This window comes from Desmodus rotundus, chromosome 3 (assembly GCF_022682495.2).
Source record: "Desmodus rotundus isolate HL8 chromosome 3, HLdesRot8A.1, whole genome shotgun sequence".
In the NCBI taxonomy this organism is placed as follows: domain Eukaryota; kingdom Metazoa; phylum Chordata; class Mammalia; order Chiroptera; family Phyllostomidae; genus Desmodus; species Desmodus rotundus.
The window spans coordinates 25,473,790-25,490,618 of record NC_071389.1 but is presented as its reverse complement, the minus strand read 5'-3'; the positions used below and the strand labels follow the sequence as shown (position 1 = coordinate 25,490,618).

At 39.6% G+C, this 16,829-nt stretch overlaps 1 protein-coding gene across 19 annotated transcripts in view; it reads right to left on the bottom strand.

Moving 5' to 3' along the window:
- The window catches only part of MACF1 (microtubule actin crosslinking factor 1), a 320,700-nt gene that overhangs the window by 29,619 nt on the left and 274,252 nt on the right, over positions 1-16,829 (bottom strand). For 13 of the 19 annotated variants that reach the window (XM_045190859.2, XM_053920914.1, XM_045190876.2 and 10 more), the window contains 18 exons: positions 16,282-16,608; positions 15,261-15,345; positions 14,483-14,724; positions 13,366-13,572; positions 12,015-12,134; positions 11,462-11,569; positions 9,655-9,873; positions 8,483-8,686; positions 6,595-6,826; positions 5,586-5,812; positions 4,303-4,425; positions 4,108-4,209; positions 3,417-3,518; positions 3,150-3,323; positions 2,902-3,057; positions 2,563-2,760; positions 1,581-1,709; positions 617-790 (listed from right to left, as the gene is read on the bottom strand). In XM_045190859.2, coding sequence (XP_045046794.2) covers positions 617-790; positions 1,581-1,709; positions 2,563-2,760; positions 2,902-3,057; positions 3,150-3,323; positions 3,417-3,518; positions 4,108-4,209; positions 4,303-4,425; positions 5,586-5,812; positions 6,595-6,826; positions 8,483-8,686; positions 9,655-9,873; positions 11,462-11,569; positions 12,015-12,134; positions 13,366-13,572; positions 14,483-14,724; positions 15,261-15,345; positions 16,282-16,608 — 3,129 coding nt within the window. The remainder of the gene's footprint in view (positions 1-616; positions 791-1,580; positions 1,710-2,562; positions 2,761-2,901; positions 3,058-3,149; positions 3,324-3,416; positions 3,519-4,107; positions 4,210-4,302; positions 4,426-5,585; positions 5,813-6,594; positions 6,827-8,482; positions 8,687-9,654; positions 9,874-11,461; positions 11,570-12,014; positions 12,135-13,365; positions 13,573-14,482; positions 14,725-15,260; positions 15,346-16,281; positions 16,609-16,829) is intronic. The other 6 variants (XM_045190867.2, XM_045190874.2, XM_053920920.1 and 3 more) reach the window with 1 other exon arrangement.

The window sequence follows — 16,829 nt, the reverse complement described above, 5'->3', positions numbered from 1 at the left end:
CAGCACAGAAGCCCTGCGCAGAGAGACACTCTGACTCAGCACTCATAAAAACCAGTGTTCTGGGGCCTTGATCCCTAATCACTTTTTTTTTGAAGAGAATTTGATTTTTGAGGAAAAGTGGGAAGGGGCCATATAATTTATTTCTCTCTTGATTTTTAGTACAACTTTTTGCATATTGTACTTGCACTATAATCCTTGTGTGGCATTAGGTGTCATACTCCTGCATGCTCTGCCCCCACCTTCCCAATCCCAAGTCATCAACTCCAACATAAACATGTTCTTAAGTAGGAAAATAAATCTGATTCACAATGCATTTAGGGTCCACCAGTGAGCAGTATCAGGCAGTGATGTCTTAACTGGTAGATGCAGAACAGGAATGAGTAATAAAAGCATGTGTTGGTAGAAACTAGTAGCATCAATGCAACTTGACGTGGATGGAAAACAGAAATTTAATGGCAGAAAAGATAATCAATATAAAGGCAATTCTCAGGATATCAATTCTGCAACTTCTTCACAGAAACAGATGGTAATTACACACCATGACCACACACACTCCTCAGATCCCAGAAACACACCATGGACATAATCACACCCTGCACTCTGCGGAGGTAGGTACCTTTCTTTCCTCCATCTTACTGCTGACCACACGCCACTTCTGTTCCAGGAGTGCCACGCTCTGCTCCGTCTTTGAGCCAGACCCAGAGTCATCACGGCTCAGAAGCATGAGCCTGCCCTTGTCAAGTAGCTGATTGTAAGTCTCTTCCTTGGCTTTGAGTTGGGAATAGAGTTCCTACAAGAAAAGGCAGGAAAAGTATTAATAATGCCAATTTTGTAAAAGACACCCGCACACGGATTTATAAGCACAGTTTGGAAAAGTCCAGGAAAGTCTCACCTTGATTAAAACCTTTTCGGATTCAGTTCAACTACCGAGCAACTATGGGACTGAAACCCACCATTCTTGCTTAATATTGAAATTATTTTGTCACCAATATAATTATTTAAGGATCAGAGACTTGTGGGAACAGACCAGCACCCTGTTTGTCTGAGACACAGCCAACTATTGTGGCAAGAATAGCCCTGCAAGCAACCTAAAATAGACCCCAATACTTTATTTCCTTTTCTTGAATAATGTACCTGGAAATTATGCCTTTAGTTCTCAGCCACATTCTTGAAATACTATTAGTATCTATTGGGTTTCTCTAAATCCCATCGAAGTAGTCTTTTTCTTAAATACAACCATATCTGTGTTACGTATTTGTCTTGCTGATACTCTCACCAAGTGAGTATTTTTGTGTCTACTGAACTGACCAACTCAAAATTAGCCGGCTCACCAATGCATCTCTATCTGATTCCCCCAGCACTACTGCTGCCTGTGGTAGGGTATTGAAAGCATTTATATATAATATTTATGTACATATGCATTTGTATATATGAAAGTAGTATCGGCGATCCTCAAGGCTGCACTATGTTGTCGGTAAAAAGGCACTACTTTGTACACTCCCAGATACATCTCTCTCTGTGAATTCAGAAAGGGGCTACTGAACATGGGGTGCTCGTGCTCAACTTCAGATCTTGATTACCATATGTGTGTCAAGCTGTTCCCTAGCAGTTTCAGGAAGTCCTCCTGTGGGCTTAGAGGCAGAAAGTTGGGTCTCCATTTTGGTCAGTTCCAAGAGGAAATCTTCAATTTCACTGTGGAAACCTTGTGCCTTTCGAGAAAAAGACTCATTAGTAAGGTCAGTAGTCAACTGTAGCTTCAAAAGTAAACTTTCTGAATAACCATATGAGGAATCTATCTTGAGGAAGGAATTTTGGGCTGCTCTCAGGCAGATCGCTTCTGTTGCTGGATTGGCATGGGGCCAACATATTTATTTTTAGAATCTAGCAGAATCCTTTAGACCTCATTGTAACTACAGTTGTGAGCACACGAAACAGTTTATTCTTGCAGTATTACTTATTAATCATTGTATTGCCATATAAACCATCATAGACCTACTTTTGCCCACCCCCTTATTATAAATGTCTCATTTGACTAATGAATTAACCGACTGAGGTACTGTTGAATACGAATATGGAGAACCTGATTTGATCTAAGAAATAACTGAATCTGTTAAGAGGTTTATTATAGCAAAGATCTACTAACTTTGAATAGTAAATAAAGAGACTGGGTTACAAGCTAGTCCAAAAAAAAAAAGAACCATTGAAACAAAAGCTGTTCTTGTCCTGGCTGGTGTAGCTCAGTGGGTTGAGCGCTGGCCTGTGAACCAAAGGGTTGCCGGTTCAATTCCCAGTCAGGGCACAGCCCTGGGCTGCAGGCCAGGTCCCCAGCAGGGGGCGCGCAAGAGGCAAGCACACACTGATGTTTCTCTCCCTCTCAAAATAAAGAAATAAAATCTTAAAAAAAAAAAAAGCGCAGCTGTTTTTTCCAGACAAGTTCCAGCACAGAAATGACCTTCCTCACAAGGGGCTCTACTCTAAATTGCTTTCCTTTCCTTGACTTAGACAGGCTTCCTTCTGAATATATGCAGAGCTCCGCCCGCCTAACTTGGATGATGCACGTACCTGCTGCAGTGTTGACTGAAGCTGCTGCTCCCTCTCCTCTGTTTTCTGTAACACTGACTCCCAGCATTGGTTCATAGTTTCCAAACGACTCCTTAAGCTGCTGGCATCATCTCCAGCACTAGATTCAAGAAGTTCATTGCCAGCTTTGTTGACTGTTTCCACTGTGGCTTGATGGGCCAAAACATCATTTTTTAGAACCTAAAAAATGTTAAACAACACTTCATATCACAGATAACATCAAACATGGTTCTCTAAGGTTCATGTAACATTGAAAGGCTTCTGGTGGCAATATTTAGTCTGAAATCAATAGACTTAGAGACGAAAAACAAAAATACTTACATGGTGCTTTGCGAGCTCAACTTCAATGACTTTTGGATCTCCACTTATTGGTCTCTGAGCATTTAACAACTCTTCAGTGTGAATCAGCCAACTCATTAGTTCTTCTAAGGCATGTTGGAACTGGCCAAGGGCCAAGAGAGCACCTTCTAGCTTGTGCTACTCATAAAAAACATATAAAGGGAACGATTGTTAGGGAAAAAGAAAACAGTAGGTAGTAGTCTGTTCACATACTCCACCATTTGTCTTACCTGTCTGTGGGCGATTTTTTCACCCAGGTTCTCCCAGAGGTGTTTGAGTTCTGTCAGTGGTTCTCGTATAATGTCTCTGTCTGTTTCATCGGTAGCTTTCTTCAGCATCAGTTCACCCTGGTGATTAAGCTTCTCCATCTCAATTTGCTGTTGGTAAACTTCCACTTTGAATTCCTATCAAAGACATACTTAATGTTAACATTAAATCAAGTCTTTAAAAACTAAAAAGCAGCAATCCTTCTTTAAAAGCCATGCCCAGATACAAACCTTCATTTCATTTAACTGATCTTTAACAGTGTTGAGGTCAGTGCCGACAGGGGGCATGGTGCAGAGTTTAATTACAGTGTTATCTAGCCAGTCGAACATAGCCTAAAATATAAATACAAATATGTAGTCAAAAACAAAGAGTTGGGAGAGACAAATCAAAATGCCAAGTACTGTTTGTGGTTTTTAGGTGGGGGGAGGCAGAAGTAAGGAGTGATGATCTTTATTCCAATAATATGGAGATTTAGGAACAAAGCAAACATATTATTGGGATGGTGTCCAGAATAAACTGTGATCTAGCAAACCTAAATATGAATAAGAGTTTCCAGTTTTCATGGCTGGCTAGCAAGCTCATGATGTACTGGAGCTACTGGGCCAAGCTGTGCTTTAGGTTAACCTAGGAGTGGAACCTCCAGCAAGTAATGGCCTTAGTGAGGCCAGCTTCACTGTATAGTCACCATGAGAATAGATACGGTGGACACATGACGATGAAAACATCAAGAAGAGTAAAAATTCAGGAGTCAGTACTTTTCACATTAGAAGTGAGAAACTTTGGCTAGAAATACAGAAGGAGGTCATTGTCTCAGATTTGATAATGCCGTGGTCCCGTAAAGGTGATCACTCTTGTGCTGGGTTCTGAATAGGAATGACAACGCAGACCCTGTGCGGCCATGGTGGTCATGTCACGGCTTACCTGAAGAGTGTCCTGATACTGCACAGCGGCCTGCATGGCTTCTTCAAGTTTTTCCAGCCTCTCTTTCCACGTTTTGTTTAAGTTCTCCCAGGCATTGTTCATCTAGAGGAAAACAGTCCATCAGATTCGTCAATTAATACCACTGTTCAGCCCAGGCCCACCAATGTTTTGTCTAACTCAGCCGTTTCTCCTCACCTCATCAATGCTCTTCTTCACTTCGGGCTTCTCCGTTTCTCCACAGGCAAAAATCAAATCTGCTCCAAGGATTCGAATAAACTCCAGTTCCTCATGCAGACCATCTGTCTCTTCCTTAATAGTCTACATGTAAATGAACAGATTATAAGCCAAAACAGAAGCAGAACAGAACTTTCCAAACTTTGCAAATGCAATTATATCCCCATCAATAGCAGATGCTGAACAGAACCTGTCAATTTCACAAAAACCTTTCAATGTTGTTAATATTTCACTTATCTAAATAGCGAAGCTTCAGACTCTGGCTATTTTTTATATGTATGTGCACAAAAATATATGTATCAAATATACTTATATATAATTATACATAAATACATACATAAACACACACATTACACACACACATACACACACAAACTACCTAGAAAAATACATATAAAACAGTCTGAGAAAGGCCCAATGAGTTTCAATAATTTACCAAAGGTTCATCCCTTCTGCCTCCAAGGAGATTATAATCTGCAGACAGAAGTCTACCACAGAGAAGTATATCAACAAAATAATACATCACAAGTCACAAATTTAAGAGCTGAGAGCCTAGCATAATAGGAATGCTAGGCTATATAATCTTGAACACAGTCAGTTCTCTGCTAGCTCCTAAAAAGGACAGGGTTGGGGAGAGGGAGAGAATGGCAGAAATAAAAGACATAAGAAATAGAAAATCAAGACAAGCTTGGCTTACACTAAGTGGACAAAATGAGGGGAGGAATGTATTTAGTAAAAATAAAAACTGGGATCCCCCAAAGGGCTAGAAAAAGGTGTAAGTCAATGTAATCATTATCTTTGGATGATGAACCTAGAATTTATTTTTTCCTACCTTCTATTTTTCTGCATTAAAGAGATTTACTCAAGAAACAATGTATACTATAGTGAGGACTAAATTCAGAAATGAAAGCAAAACGGAATTTGCTAAGCATATTCTATTAATTTGAATTGTTACATTTAAAACTGATGAGAAAATTAGTTTTGTGTGACGGAACTGTTTCTGTATCAGTTGGTGGAAGGTGTATAAATCTGTAAGTGGTAAAACTGGTATTTATAACAAAGAAAGAAATCTGCCATAATGAGCAGATATTCTCTTTCGAGTGCAAAATATTCTCTTAGAGTTAAAAACAAACACAACTTTTAAGGAACGCTAAGCAGTTAACACAACACACTTGGGAAAAGTAGTTTTTCAGATAGCAAAAACCCAAGAACGAGGGGTTTTTTTGTTTTGTTTTGTTTTTTACCTCAGCAGCTTCAACCTGTTGCTTGATGATGGACGGGTCAATGCCGGGACTTTCTAAGTCATGGACAATGTCCTGGGTGTCTTTGATGGTGGTGAGGAGAGCGGCCATGTCATACCAAAACTTCTCTGCTAGTTCAAGGACATCAAGGAACTTCATTTCTCGCTCTTCAGCCCGAGCTTTGATGTCTTCCCAGAAGAATACCATTTGATCCAATTTGTCCTGGATTTCTGAAGGGGTAAAGAAGAGACAGGAATAGGGACAGGACTTCTCTAAGTACCTGAAATCAGCCTCATCAGAAATACCATCTAATTCTCACATTTCCACTGAAATTATATTTTAAGTTCTAAGAATATATGTATTTCTTTGCCTGTGTAATTTCAACATAAAGATCATGAAAACTTAGCTTTACTGGAGAAAAATATCCTCTTAAATTTCAGCCTTCTGTCAGCAGAACGGCAAGTGCAATCATACATCTATTTGACGTAATAAACGGAACTTTTCAAAAAAAAATAGCTAAAAGTCATGTATCTTAGCGCTGTTATTACTTCTACATTTACATTTCCCACATAAAGAGCTCACAGAGGTAATCTGGGAATGAGTTACCATCTAATATAGAGGTACTGCTCAGATACCAAACCCCTAACTTACGAAGGGACTGAGATGAAAGCTCTACTTCCAGCGTTCTGTGTTGAACTTGCTGCTTCCCATGGAAAGTGTTATAAAAGGTAGTTATGTTCCACACACTATTGATACTACAGTTCACTCATATTAGGGGTTAAAGGAGCATTTGTTTCCTGGCCTGGGAATCTAACTACCAATTGTAACCTCGTTTCAATAGGGAGATGTGTCCTGAATTCTAAATGACTTCCAAATGACTTTTCTGGAATACTCATTACTTGGGGACCGCCTTCACATTCAATGCAGTACATCTGGTGGGATGCTGGAAGTAACCCCAGACTAGAATATTTTCTACTGGTTCTCTTAAAAAATAGTTAGATTCATCAAGCACCTTTTGCAGCCAGGTCCTTGTCAGCTCCCTGAGATCTTCCAATGAGCTCTTCTCCACGGCGCTTTAGGGCCTCAAAGGAAGGCTGAAGTTTTTCTAGCTCCACGGTGGCACTCTTATTGTCACTAATGCACTCTCTGATCTTGTCGACTTCAGCGGGAATCGGTGGTGGCATACGCAGACGAGAGGAAAGATTCTCCAGAGTCTCCAACATGGGTTCGATTTTATCATGGAACTAAATGAATGTCAGACCATTAGCTATCACAGCACTACTTCATCACTCGTCTGGGGGAAATGCTGGGGAATAAGGCTAAGGTATAAACCCACTAGTGTTTAGGATAATCTGCACATAGCCTAGCCTGATGGCTGTTGGGTTTGGCTAAGGAACTGTTCTGGGCATAGCACACCACAGCTGGCCCATCAGAAAAAGAAAATAAATACTTATTTTAAGAACCAAGAAAATATTAATATGCCAGAAGTGTGACGAGAAAGGGACAACACTATGAAACTGGTGAGAGTCACTGTGTCAACATCTCAGATGATAGTTGCATGCAACAGATTAGACCAACAAGTTAGATGCCCTCCACCAACTATGTAAATGGATGGGGAACTCAGTATGCTAAATGACTTGGAGTTCAAAATTATCATAGCATGCAAATTTAATAACCACTGTATGTAACAGTGAGAGAGGAAAATGTTGGCACGATGAAAGGTAATTAAGAAAGGCCAAATCTAACCTTATTCTGAAAGAACAATTACCTTTCTACTTTCCTGATACTTTGAATAACATGACTATGATTGTAAAATTTCACTTACAATCTGAAGCAGAGAGAGGAGAAACAGAGGCAAAATAGGTAAGCTTGCCCCCTCTAAAAAAAGCTATCTAAAAGCAACTCTGGATTAATTAGAATTTTAAGTATCCTGTAAGAAACACATGGTGAGATTTCCTTAGCAAAATCACTTCCCATCACTCCCTCACTTCTAGGTTCCACCCCAAATGAAACTGGCATAATAAACTGCACTGACAAAATTCCTTTCACTGAAGTGAAGGGAAATTTTCCGACAGGTAATCCTTAATTCTCAACTTCATAAGAATACCCTAATCCCAGTGGGGGTGGGTACCTTACCTCTGTAATCTGTAATGGTGGGCGCGGTCAACACAACAATGAAATGTGACGATGTGGGGAAGACAGGAGCAGGCAGCAACAACATAAAGTAACACATTCCACAATGTGAGTGAGAGATGGGACGGAAGGTGGGGGGAAAACTTGAGTAAGTACAAGTATTAACCAAGAATATTGACTAAACATAGGAATAAAATACCCAGACATGACAAAAGTGCCACTAACAGTAATATATTAGTTCATAAGTATGTAGTTACATGCTTTAAACTTCACTGCGGGTGGATTATTTCTCTTTGGCTCCTAACTTCTCCCTCTCCAAGCATCTGTCTTTGAACTAGGAGCTAGCTGGTGGCCTCCTGAGTAAGAGGGCTAATGTGCTGTCTTCTAAGTCTCAAAACTAACAGGTCCAGTAGGAATCTGACTTTTCTTTAGGTATTTGTTGCTTCAAGGTGAATTTATCCAGAACTATCCCTACTAAAGGATCATCACAATATAAAGTTTTCAGGAAACTGAAAGGGAAGCTTTCAAGGAAACTATCAACAGACAATATGTACCAACTAAGACACATTTTACCCTCCTTATGGTGCCAGCGTAACCCATGATCCTGGCAATAAAAATGCAGATCAGCAGAGGTTCCTAGTCTCTTATAATGAATCGTCAGCATGCTGGTCTAGGAGTCCTGAGCATGGAGGTGTATCCGCTACAGGAACTTCTTGCTCAGACTAAGGGACAGCTGAAGGTTATGGGAGTTTAAGATACCCACGTACCTGAGCAGACTGGGAGACAGCCTCGTCCAGAGCCAGGGCCCGCTGGCGCACCTCCTCTTTAATTTGGGCATACGTGTTTTCTGCTTTCTGGTATTTTTCTTCCACCATTTCACCCTCTTCAGGGTTTAACTCCTTTAGTTGAGGGCCTATCTTTAGCAGTTTATCAATATGAGGTTTGTGTTCAGCAATGGATTCCCTTAGTTGCTACATAAAAAAGTATGGATTAAAATTAAGTATTTTATATCAGTTTACCTGCTTAAATAGTTTGATCAAAGATCATACCAACTCTGAAAAAAATGAACTGAATTACTAAATACCAGTAAGTCCCAGCATTTCATCATTTATGGAGGGAAAAGCCTTAGCCTTAAGGCTTTACACCTAAGCCTTAGGCTCTGATACTACCTGATTCTCTTAAGTATTAAAGGCCAATTCAAATATCCCCTCATCCAGGAAGCCCTTCCAGGCCATACCCTCTTCTCTTACCCTCCAATACATATTTATCCCACCATCTCCTATACTCATAAATACTTCAATGTACCAATTGTAATCTCCATGGTTTAGTATCTGTTTTCCTAGTGACACTGAGAGACACTAAGCAGAACAAGCTACAAATAGCAACATTTCTGGTAACCCAACTAGTCCCTCACTTTACTGCTGGCTACTTCTGGTTTCCATCCTTCCACTTACAGGAATACAGAGAGAGGAATAAGCAAAAGCCATACACCAAATAAACATTAAAAAAGTATCTTTTTAAAGTGGTCATAGCACTTGTTGACACGTCTAACAAATATCCCTTTCATCTTACCTACAATGCAGCAAATGCTCTCTGATGTTCCTTCCTGGCTCTCACTCCAGATGGGGTCTAACCAAATGAAAAGCGCCGCCCAACCACTCCCAAGTCTGACAGCCCCCCACTGTCACTGGGAAGATGTTAAATTCCCTTCATAGTTACTTAGTTCTTTGTTTACTTCTGCGATACCCAAGTTCCTGGTATCTCCATAAATGTATTCTTTACTTGATTCATACCAAAGAACAAACAAAATAATTCAGATAGCTATTTTTGTTGTGCAAAGTAATTCTAACTGATTAAGAACTTCATAATATAGAATCTGAATAAATTGTGAAGCCCACGTTTAGTCCTGTAATTGAATAAAACCTGGCATGCTCCTTACCCTCATTTCCTCTTGCTGTTGCCTGAGCTGTTCATGATCAATGGCTGGAGGAGGTAGCTGTGCTATTAGTGCGCGAGTTTCCTCAATCCAGGGGCTGAGCTCTTCGTAAGTCTCCCAAAACTGGTTCACCAAGACCTGTGCCCGCTCCAGGCGGGCATAACGCTCTGAATTGAGCAGACTAATGGCTTCATATTGCTGTATCAGAGACTCCGTCTTTTCCTATGAACAACAAAAAGAGTAGGTCTATATACATTAAAAAGTCTAAAGGAATAAATACTAAAATGCTTTAAAAAATATGAACTAACCTATTAAGAGTACAAGTGATTTTTATTTTCTTTATCCTTATTGGAATTTAAAAATTTTCCTGTTATACATGTATGTATTATTTGTGTAGTTTTTTAAATATGAAAGTTGTTTCAAATACAGTAAAACACCACAAGCACAACACAGCAAAATCAAACTTTCAGTGGATAACCTTTTACCTCTTTAGATGTAACATTATAATGGATCAGTTTAAGACTGAACATCTCAGGGGCTATGATGGAGTTTCCCCATCAAGTTTCACTTGTCTTTTTTTCCTCTGATAAAAAAGTCTCCGCAAACAGTATGGAGGGTCCTCAAAAAATTAAGATGGAACTGTCTTATGACCCAGCAATTCCACTTTTGTGGATTTATCTGAAGAAACCCAAAACACTAATTTGAAAGAATATGTGTACCCCTATGTTCACTGTAGTAGTATGTGCAACAGCCAAGATATGAAAGCAGCTCAAGTGCCTACCAATCGGTGAGTGGATAAAAATGCTGTCAAAATACATACAATGGAATATTACTCAGTCATAAAAAGGAATGAAATCTTACCATTTGCAACAGCATGGATGGACCTAGAGGGTATTATGCTAAGTGAAATAAGTCAGTCAGAGAAAGACAAACACCAAGTGGTTTCACTTATATGTGCAATCTAAAGAACAATATAAACAAGCAAACAATATAGAAACAGACTCACAGATTCAGAAAACAGACTGATGGCTGCCAGAGGGGAGGGTGTTTAGGGGACCAGATGAAAAAGGTAAAGGGATTGAGAAGTACAGATTGGTTGTTACAAAATAGTTATGGGAATATAAAGTACAGCATAGAAAATACAAAATATTGTAGTACCTATGTATGGTACCAGGTGGGTTCTGAAAACACCGAGGGGAAAGCATATGCTACTCTAACCACTATGCTATACACCTGAAGCTAAAACAAAATAACACTGAATGTAAAATGTAATTGGAAAAAAGTCTCCCCTACCCTTGCATTTACTTATGCTCTGTATGTTTAGATGAGTAGTGTAGTCAACTTAGAAATATTTCTAAGAAAATAATGGTTACCTGTACACTTTATTTAAAAAACAAAACTAGTGCACATACTAACTCTTGGCCAAGCTTTTAGAGATGGATAGAACCTTTTAGAAGGATCTGAAGAAAAAATGAGTATCTGCATAATGTTCTGAAAAAATCTATCGGGGTTTTGAATGATAACCTCCAAGTCACTCATTTTGGACTGAAGATAAGTAGCAATTTCTCTTTTTAAAGAAGATGGATTTGCAACATACTTTACATTATACAGTGTGGCTGTTTAGGCATTTGTGAACACAGGGTGAGAAGTCTGCATTCCCCAGAACATCAAGTAGTCTTCAACACCATTGTTAGTAATGGAGGAAAGAAAACTGTAACTTCAACCCCTTCAACTATAACTTCACAACTGTCCTTCTAATTCACCATAATCAATACAAGAATAATATGGTGAATAAATAAATGCAATTCACCTGTAATACAGCTTTTTGCTCCTCTCCGCATGTGCCAAAGATTTCACCCCGATGACTGAAGAGTTCATCCATTGAATCTTTGTGTCGAATAATATCAATGGAGAAAGCCTTTGAGGAAAGGAAGCTACAGTTAAGTCAAGAAGTAAAAGGATCCCAAGCCTGTATCAGTGAAAAGTCAGACACGCCTATGAAAAATTCTTTGCTTTAATAAAGCCACATTAAAAATGTTTCTTATCAAGTTTGACACTTTGCCTATTCATACATCTTCAATGTTTATCTCTAAATAGCTTACAAAAATATCTTCCCTCATGAAAATCATCAGAAAATTATTACCCTTTCTTGGATTAATGAGCCTATTTCTTCCCTTTTCACAGAGCAAAAAAGCTCTTCCTCATCCTAACCAACTATTTATAAAATGAGTCTCTCTCCACCATCATGACATAACATCGCTCCATTCGACTTGGGGCCGCAGTCAGAAACTCTCTCCAGTCACTGCAAGCTGAGGTGATTTCACGAGCTCAGGACACAACGGACACGCCAGTGTTACATTTACCTTCTGTACTTGCAGCTGAGCTGTGGTCTGGTCCTGCTCCAGGCGAATTGGACCCAGGGCCATCAGTTTCCGTTTTGTTTCAGCAACCCAAGCCAGTTCTGCATCAGCAGCTTGCTCATACTAACAGACATTGAAGAAAAATGAACAAATTATATATAGCCAGGGTCTTCCTTCTTAGAATTCAAATCAAAATGCGGACACTTTAGAATTGCTTATACATCAACAAATACAAGTTGATCCTATTTCACCTTCTTTAGAAAGAAGTTACAGAGTCCCATTAGTGGTCCTACACCTACAAACAACAATGGAAATTGATTCTTAAAGAAATATACTTCTAATCTGTTTTAATAAGGCTGTGCTCTTTCTGCCAGTCCTTTTTTCTACCCATACACTGAACAATAGTTTTAGTCATGTTTAAATATAAACATGGCAGCAGACAGCTGAGTCAAGTTAACTTTGAAGTACTCACTCAGCTGAAGAAGCATAAGACCACAGAAGATTTAAGTTATACAGTAACAGAAAAACTAAGAACGTGTTCTACACGACTGTTGTTTGATCGGGGCCCTTCAATCTTGTACCTCTTCCTCTTCAACCATGCAAACCTAAACTAGTATTTACAGAGAAAAGAAAACTCCCAAGCACGATAAACTTTATACTCAATTATCTGGCCAAGATTAGACATATCAATAAAGACATATTGGAATGCACTTGGAGTCAGAGCAAACTTCTGTGTGGTTCGTAAAGCATTTGTCACTATGAACTCAAAGAGTCACGTTATATTATTTTTTACACCACGAAACATTAATAGGCGCATATCCTGCTACAAAGAAAAGCAAAAACCTTTTTTCAAGAAAGCAGGAAGGAAAAAACATGGAGGGAAATATGACACCTGTGTTTACCGGGAAGGTTCTATTTTGGATGGCTCTGCTATTTCGGTTGGCATATTTGACAGTAATTATAGTTCTTGGTCTCTTCCCCTCTTCCATCTAATGCTAAAATGGTTGATTATGGCAAACTAAGATTGTGATAAGCATTTGGACCTTCTGGGTGTAAATGTTATCTACTCTCATCACCACCTGCCTCTTAGCAGGGCATTAGTTAAGGAGAGGGCTCACTGACACTTTCCCAGGTTCTCTGCTCAAAGGGGTCAAGTATTTTGGGTCAAACCAAAACCATCCTCACGTACCTTTACCCAATCACTTCTCATCACTGAAAAAATTTGTTGCGCTGGATTTACCTTGATCTTGTTTTTCCTGTTCCTGAGCCTATTATTTATGTGGGTCATAGTTTTTTCTCTCACACAGACATCTCCATTGCCAAAAAGATTAATGCAGAGGTGTTTATACATTACCTGTTGTGACCTCTGAATAGCAGCATCAATTTCATCCACCCTTTGTCCAACAGTGTCACTGACCAGCTTGTACTGCTCGTTGGCATCAGACACGAGTTTATCCAGCCCTTCTCTGGCTCTCCAGGGCACCAGCTCTAAGAGAGCACGGCTCACCTCATTCACTGTGTCCAACACCAGCCTGTGCTCCATGACCTCCTTCTTTAATTCCTAAGGAGGAAAAAAAAGTTTTCAGGCCAGACCCTGCTAAATTAAGCACATCAGCAGCTATGGTGGGTGGAAAGTGGTATCTCTGCCACATATCCCAGCAGGGCTTTGACCTCCTTCCTTTACTTATTTTTTTCTTGCCTTAGATTTAAAAAAAAAAAATCATTTCAAGCCTGACTTTAGCTTAGCTGTTTAGAACTGCCTGCAAAAACTCTTTAAAAGATTTTATTTATTTATTTTTAGAGAAAGGGGAAGGGAGGGAGAAAGAGAGGGAGCAAAACATCAATGTGCAAGAGAAACACTGATCAGCTGCCTCTTGTACGCCTCCAACTGGCAACCTGGCCTGCAACCCAGGCATGTGCCCTGACTGAGAATCGAACAGATGACCCTTTGGTTTGCAGGACAATGCCCAACCCACTGAGCCACACCAGTCAGGGCTGCAAGACTTCTTCAGCCAGAGACTGTCTCTGTGTAAAATAAATAGTGCTTCTTTTTTCTCCTTACTTCAACAGAAACGATAAACAGTGTTTTACCCTCAGGCCTTTAACTCAGTGAGTACCTACTTCTATGCATCCAGAACTGCACTAGATCCTGCAGGAGAATCAAGTCCTATTAACATGAAGTACTCTTTAGGGAATGAATCACAGAAGCAAATTCTAAAATGTTATATACAAAGTTCCTAGGGATTTGAGACTCAATCTTTTTTCTTCTTCAGACCATAACAGTGGTTTTATATTGGTCTGTCTTTATGTCAAATCTTACTGTCCATTGTAAACAAGAAAGGGGGCAGGCAGAAATTTTTGGTTTAGATTTAAGGTAGAGAGAGTTAGTGATGAAACTTAAGAATTTAAACTTAAGAATTCTGACTAAGAGGAAAACTTTTTTGCTTTTACACTATGAAATGACAGCTTACCTTCTGTCTTTGCTGAAACTGGGGTATTTGCTCCCCTATGGGAGACTGTCCTCCACTGGCTGCCAGCTCCTCCTCCACCTCCCTCAGCCACCCAGTCAGTTCCTCGTAAGTAGAATGGAACTTGGTGGCCAGCTGCCGGGCTTGCTCTAAAGTTCGGAGAGCCTTGGAGCTCGTGACTGTGATGTCTGCATAGCGAGTCTTTATTCCATCCAGTTTCTCTTGGATAAGCAAAACCTCTTCACCTATGAGAGACCGCTCACAATTATTCATATTTAAGAGAACATGAGGAAGTCCCCTTTTGGGGATGAAGTATTTCCTTAATCCCCCTTTCTTCAAATCATAGTTTTCATTTTATAGATGCTCTCATCCTAGGATAGTAATTTTACCTAGCATCCCACACTAAGGGAGGAGGGAAATAAACCTTTTAATCAATAAGAGAAGCTACTTCTCAGATTAAGATCTGAGTTCAACTACAGGTGTTCTAGATGTTCCCAGAACCTTTCAGTGAATGCTGGCATCCAACATATTGGAGGGCAGGGGGAGTCACTATCTATAACCAGATGTGAGACAACACAGTCTTAGTTTCAAAAGGTTTAGCAGGAAATAGGACCTAGGCTGTTGGCGGGGGAGAGGGTGGCAGGGAGGCATGGTAATATAATCAGTGAATACTACGCTTCTATATCCAAAGAGAAGTGGCTAATGCGGGGTGCGTATTTCCCTGGATATGCGATTGTCTGTGCATGTATAGAGGTGCTAGGAGATGCACTTTTCGAAGTACCTGTGGTTTGTTTTAGAAGAGCCTGACCGTTTTTAATAGCTTGATCTACATTCTTCTTTCTATTAACAATTTCTTCATTTAAAGCCTGAAAGAAAAGAATACCATTAACCCTAAAACTATGGCATGACAAGAGGAGAGAAATGAGACCTTTAAGTCATGAAATTTAAATTAAGGAGATGAATACCAGTTCAGTTTAAACATCAGATATTTGATTCCTTCGTTATCTCTTTGGTTACATCTTCAATTACACAAAATAATTAAATCAGATACTCACAGGCAAACTTTCCTTTGTACTGGATGAGAAGTTTTAGGATTAAATAAATTTTACCAATTTATCGGTACCAAACCTGAACCCAAGAAAGGCAGAGTAGAATTCAGCAAAAATATCTACTATGTCCAAAACAAAGAATAAGACAGAAATTTCAAAAGAAGAAAGTCAGCAAGAAACAAGCAGATTTAAATCCCGGTTAGAAATTCTCAATATTTGAAATCAATGAAGCAGAAGAAATTCAGATGACCAAAACCAACAAAAACTGCCCCGCTTTGCACGTTTTTACCATCCCAGAAGAAATCTTGTAAAATGAAATTTAACGAATTTCATCTGATGAAATGAAAATGCAAATTATTCTAAGATGATGCAGAACCCCTGGAATTTGAGCATGTAAGTTCCAGAAATATGTTAAAAGTTATAGGTATATGATCAAACCCTGGGAACTATTTAGGTGACCTGGTTTTACGAAAGCTTCTGTTCAGATGGAAACTGGTGATAGATTACCTAGTCCTGTAAAACGTGAGTTGGAATTGAGATGGCCCCTGACTACACTCTGGATCGTCTTTGATTCAGTTTGGTAAGTACAAGTATTTCCAAGGACTCATCAGAAAATAGATCAGTTCTCAGTAACAAGTTTATAAGTATGCACTTATGTATAAAGTTGAAATGTTAGGAATAAAAAGGAAAAGAAATGGAGAAATGTGAACAAAACTACAAAACGTAACTAGGAAGAACGGAAAACATGAATACCAGGTGGTCAGCATGCTGTTTCTGCAGGACATCCTGTCTGTAATCCTTTACGGACACTGAGCTGAGCTTGTCCTCAACCTCAGCCAGCCAGTTGAGCACCTCCACCTCATCCTCCCCGAACAGCCTAGCATTAAACAGGGCGTGTTCAAGCAGGGCTGCTTTCCGACAGCACCGGTCTTGAATCTCACTGTACCGGGCCTGCAGCGAGTCTAGCTTTTCTGAGAGCACACCCTGTTCTGCAGAGCATGTCAGGGAGGAGAGGGACTGCCCAATTCTGACTGCCTGGTGCACATCTGCTGCATGGCTTTCTATTTCCTCCTCCAGGGCCTGGAAATCCAGATGGAAAAAATGAGTAACAGAAACAAAATAAATGAAAAGTAAACATGAAACAATGAATAATAAGTGATGTAATAAATTAAATAATAATACGAAAAGTTTACCTACTAAAGGGCAAAAATAACCCAAGCATTTTTCTTATGGTAGTCTATTAGTTGATATTTATCAAAGATGCGACTATTCCAGTCAATAATTTGACCGTGCTTTAAACT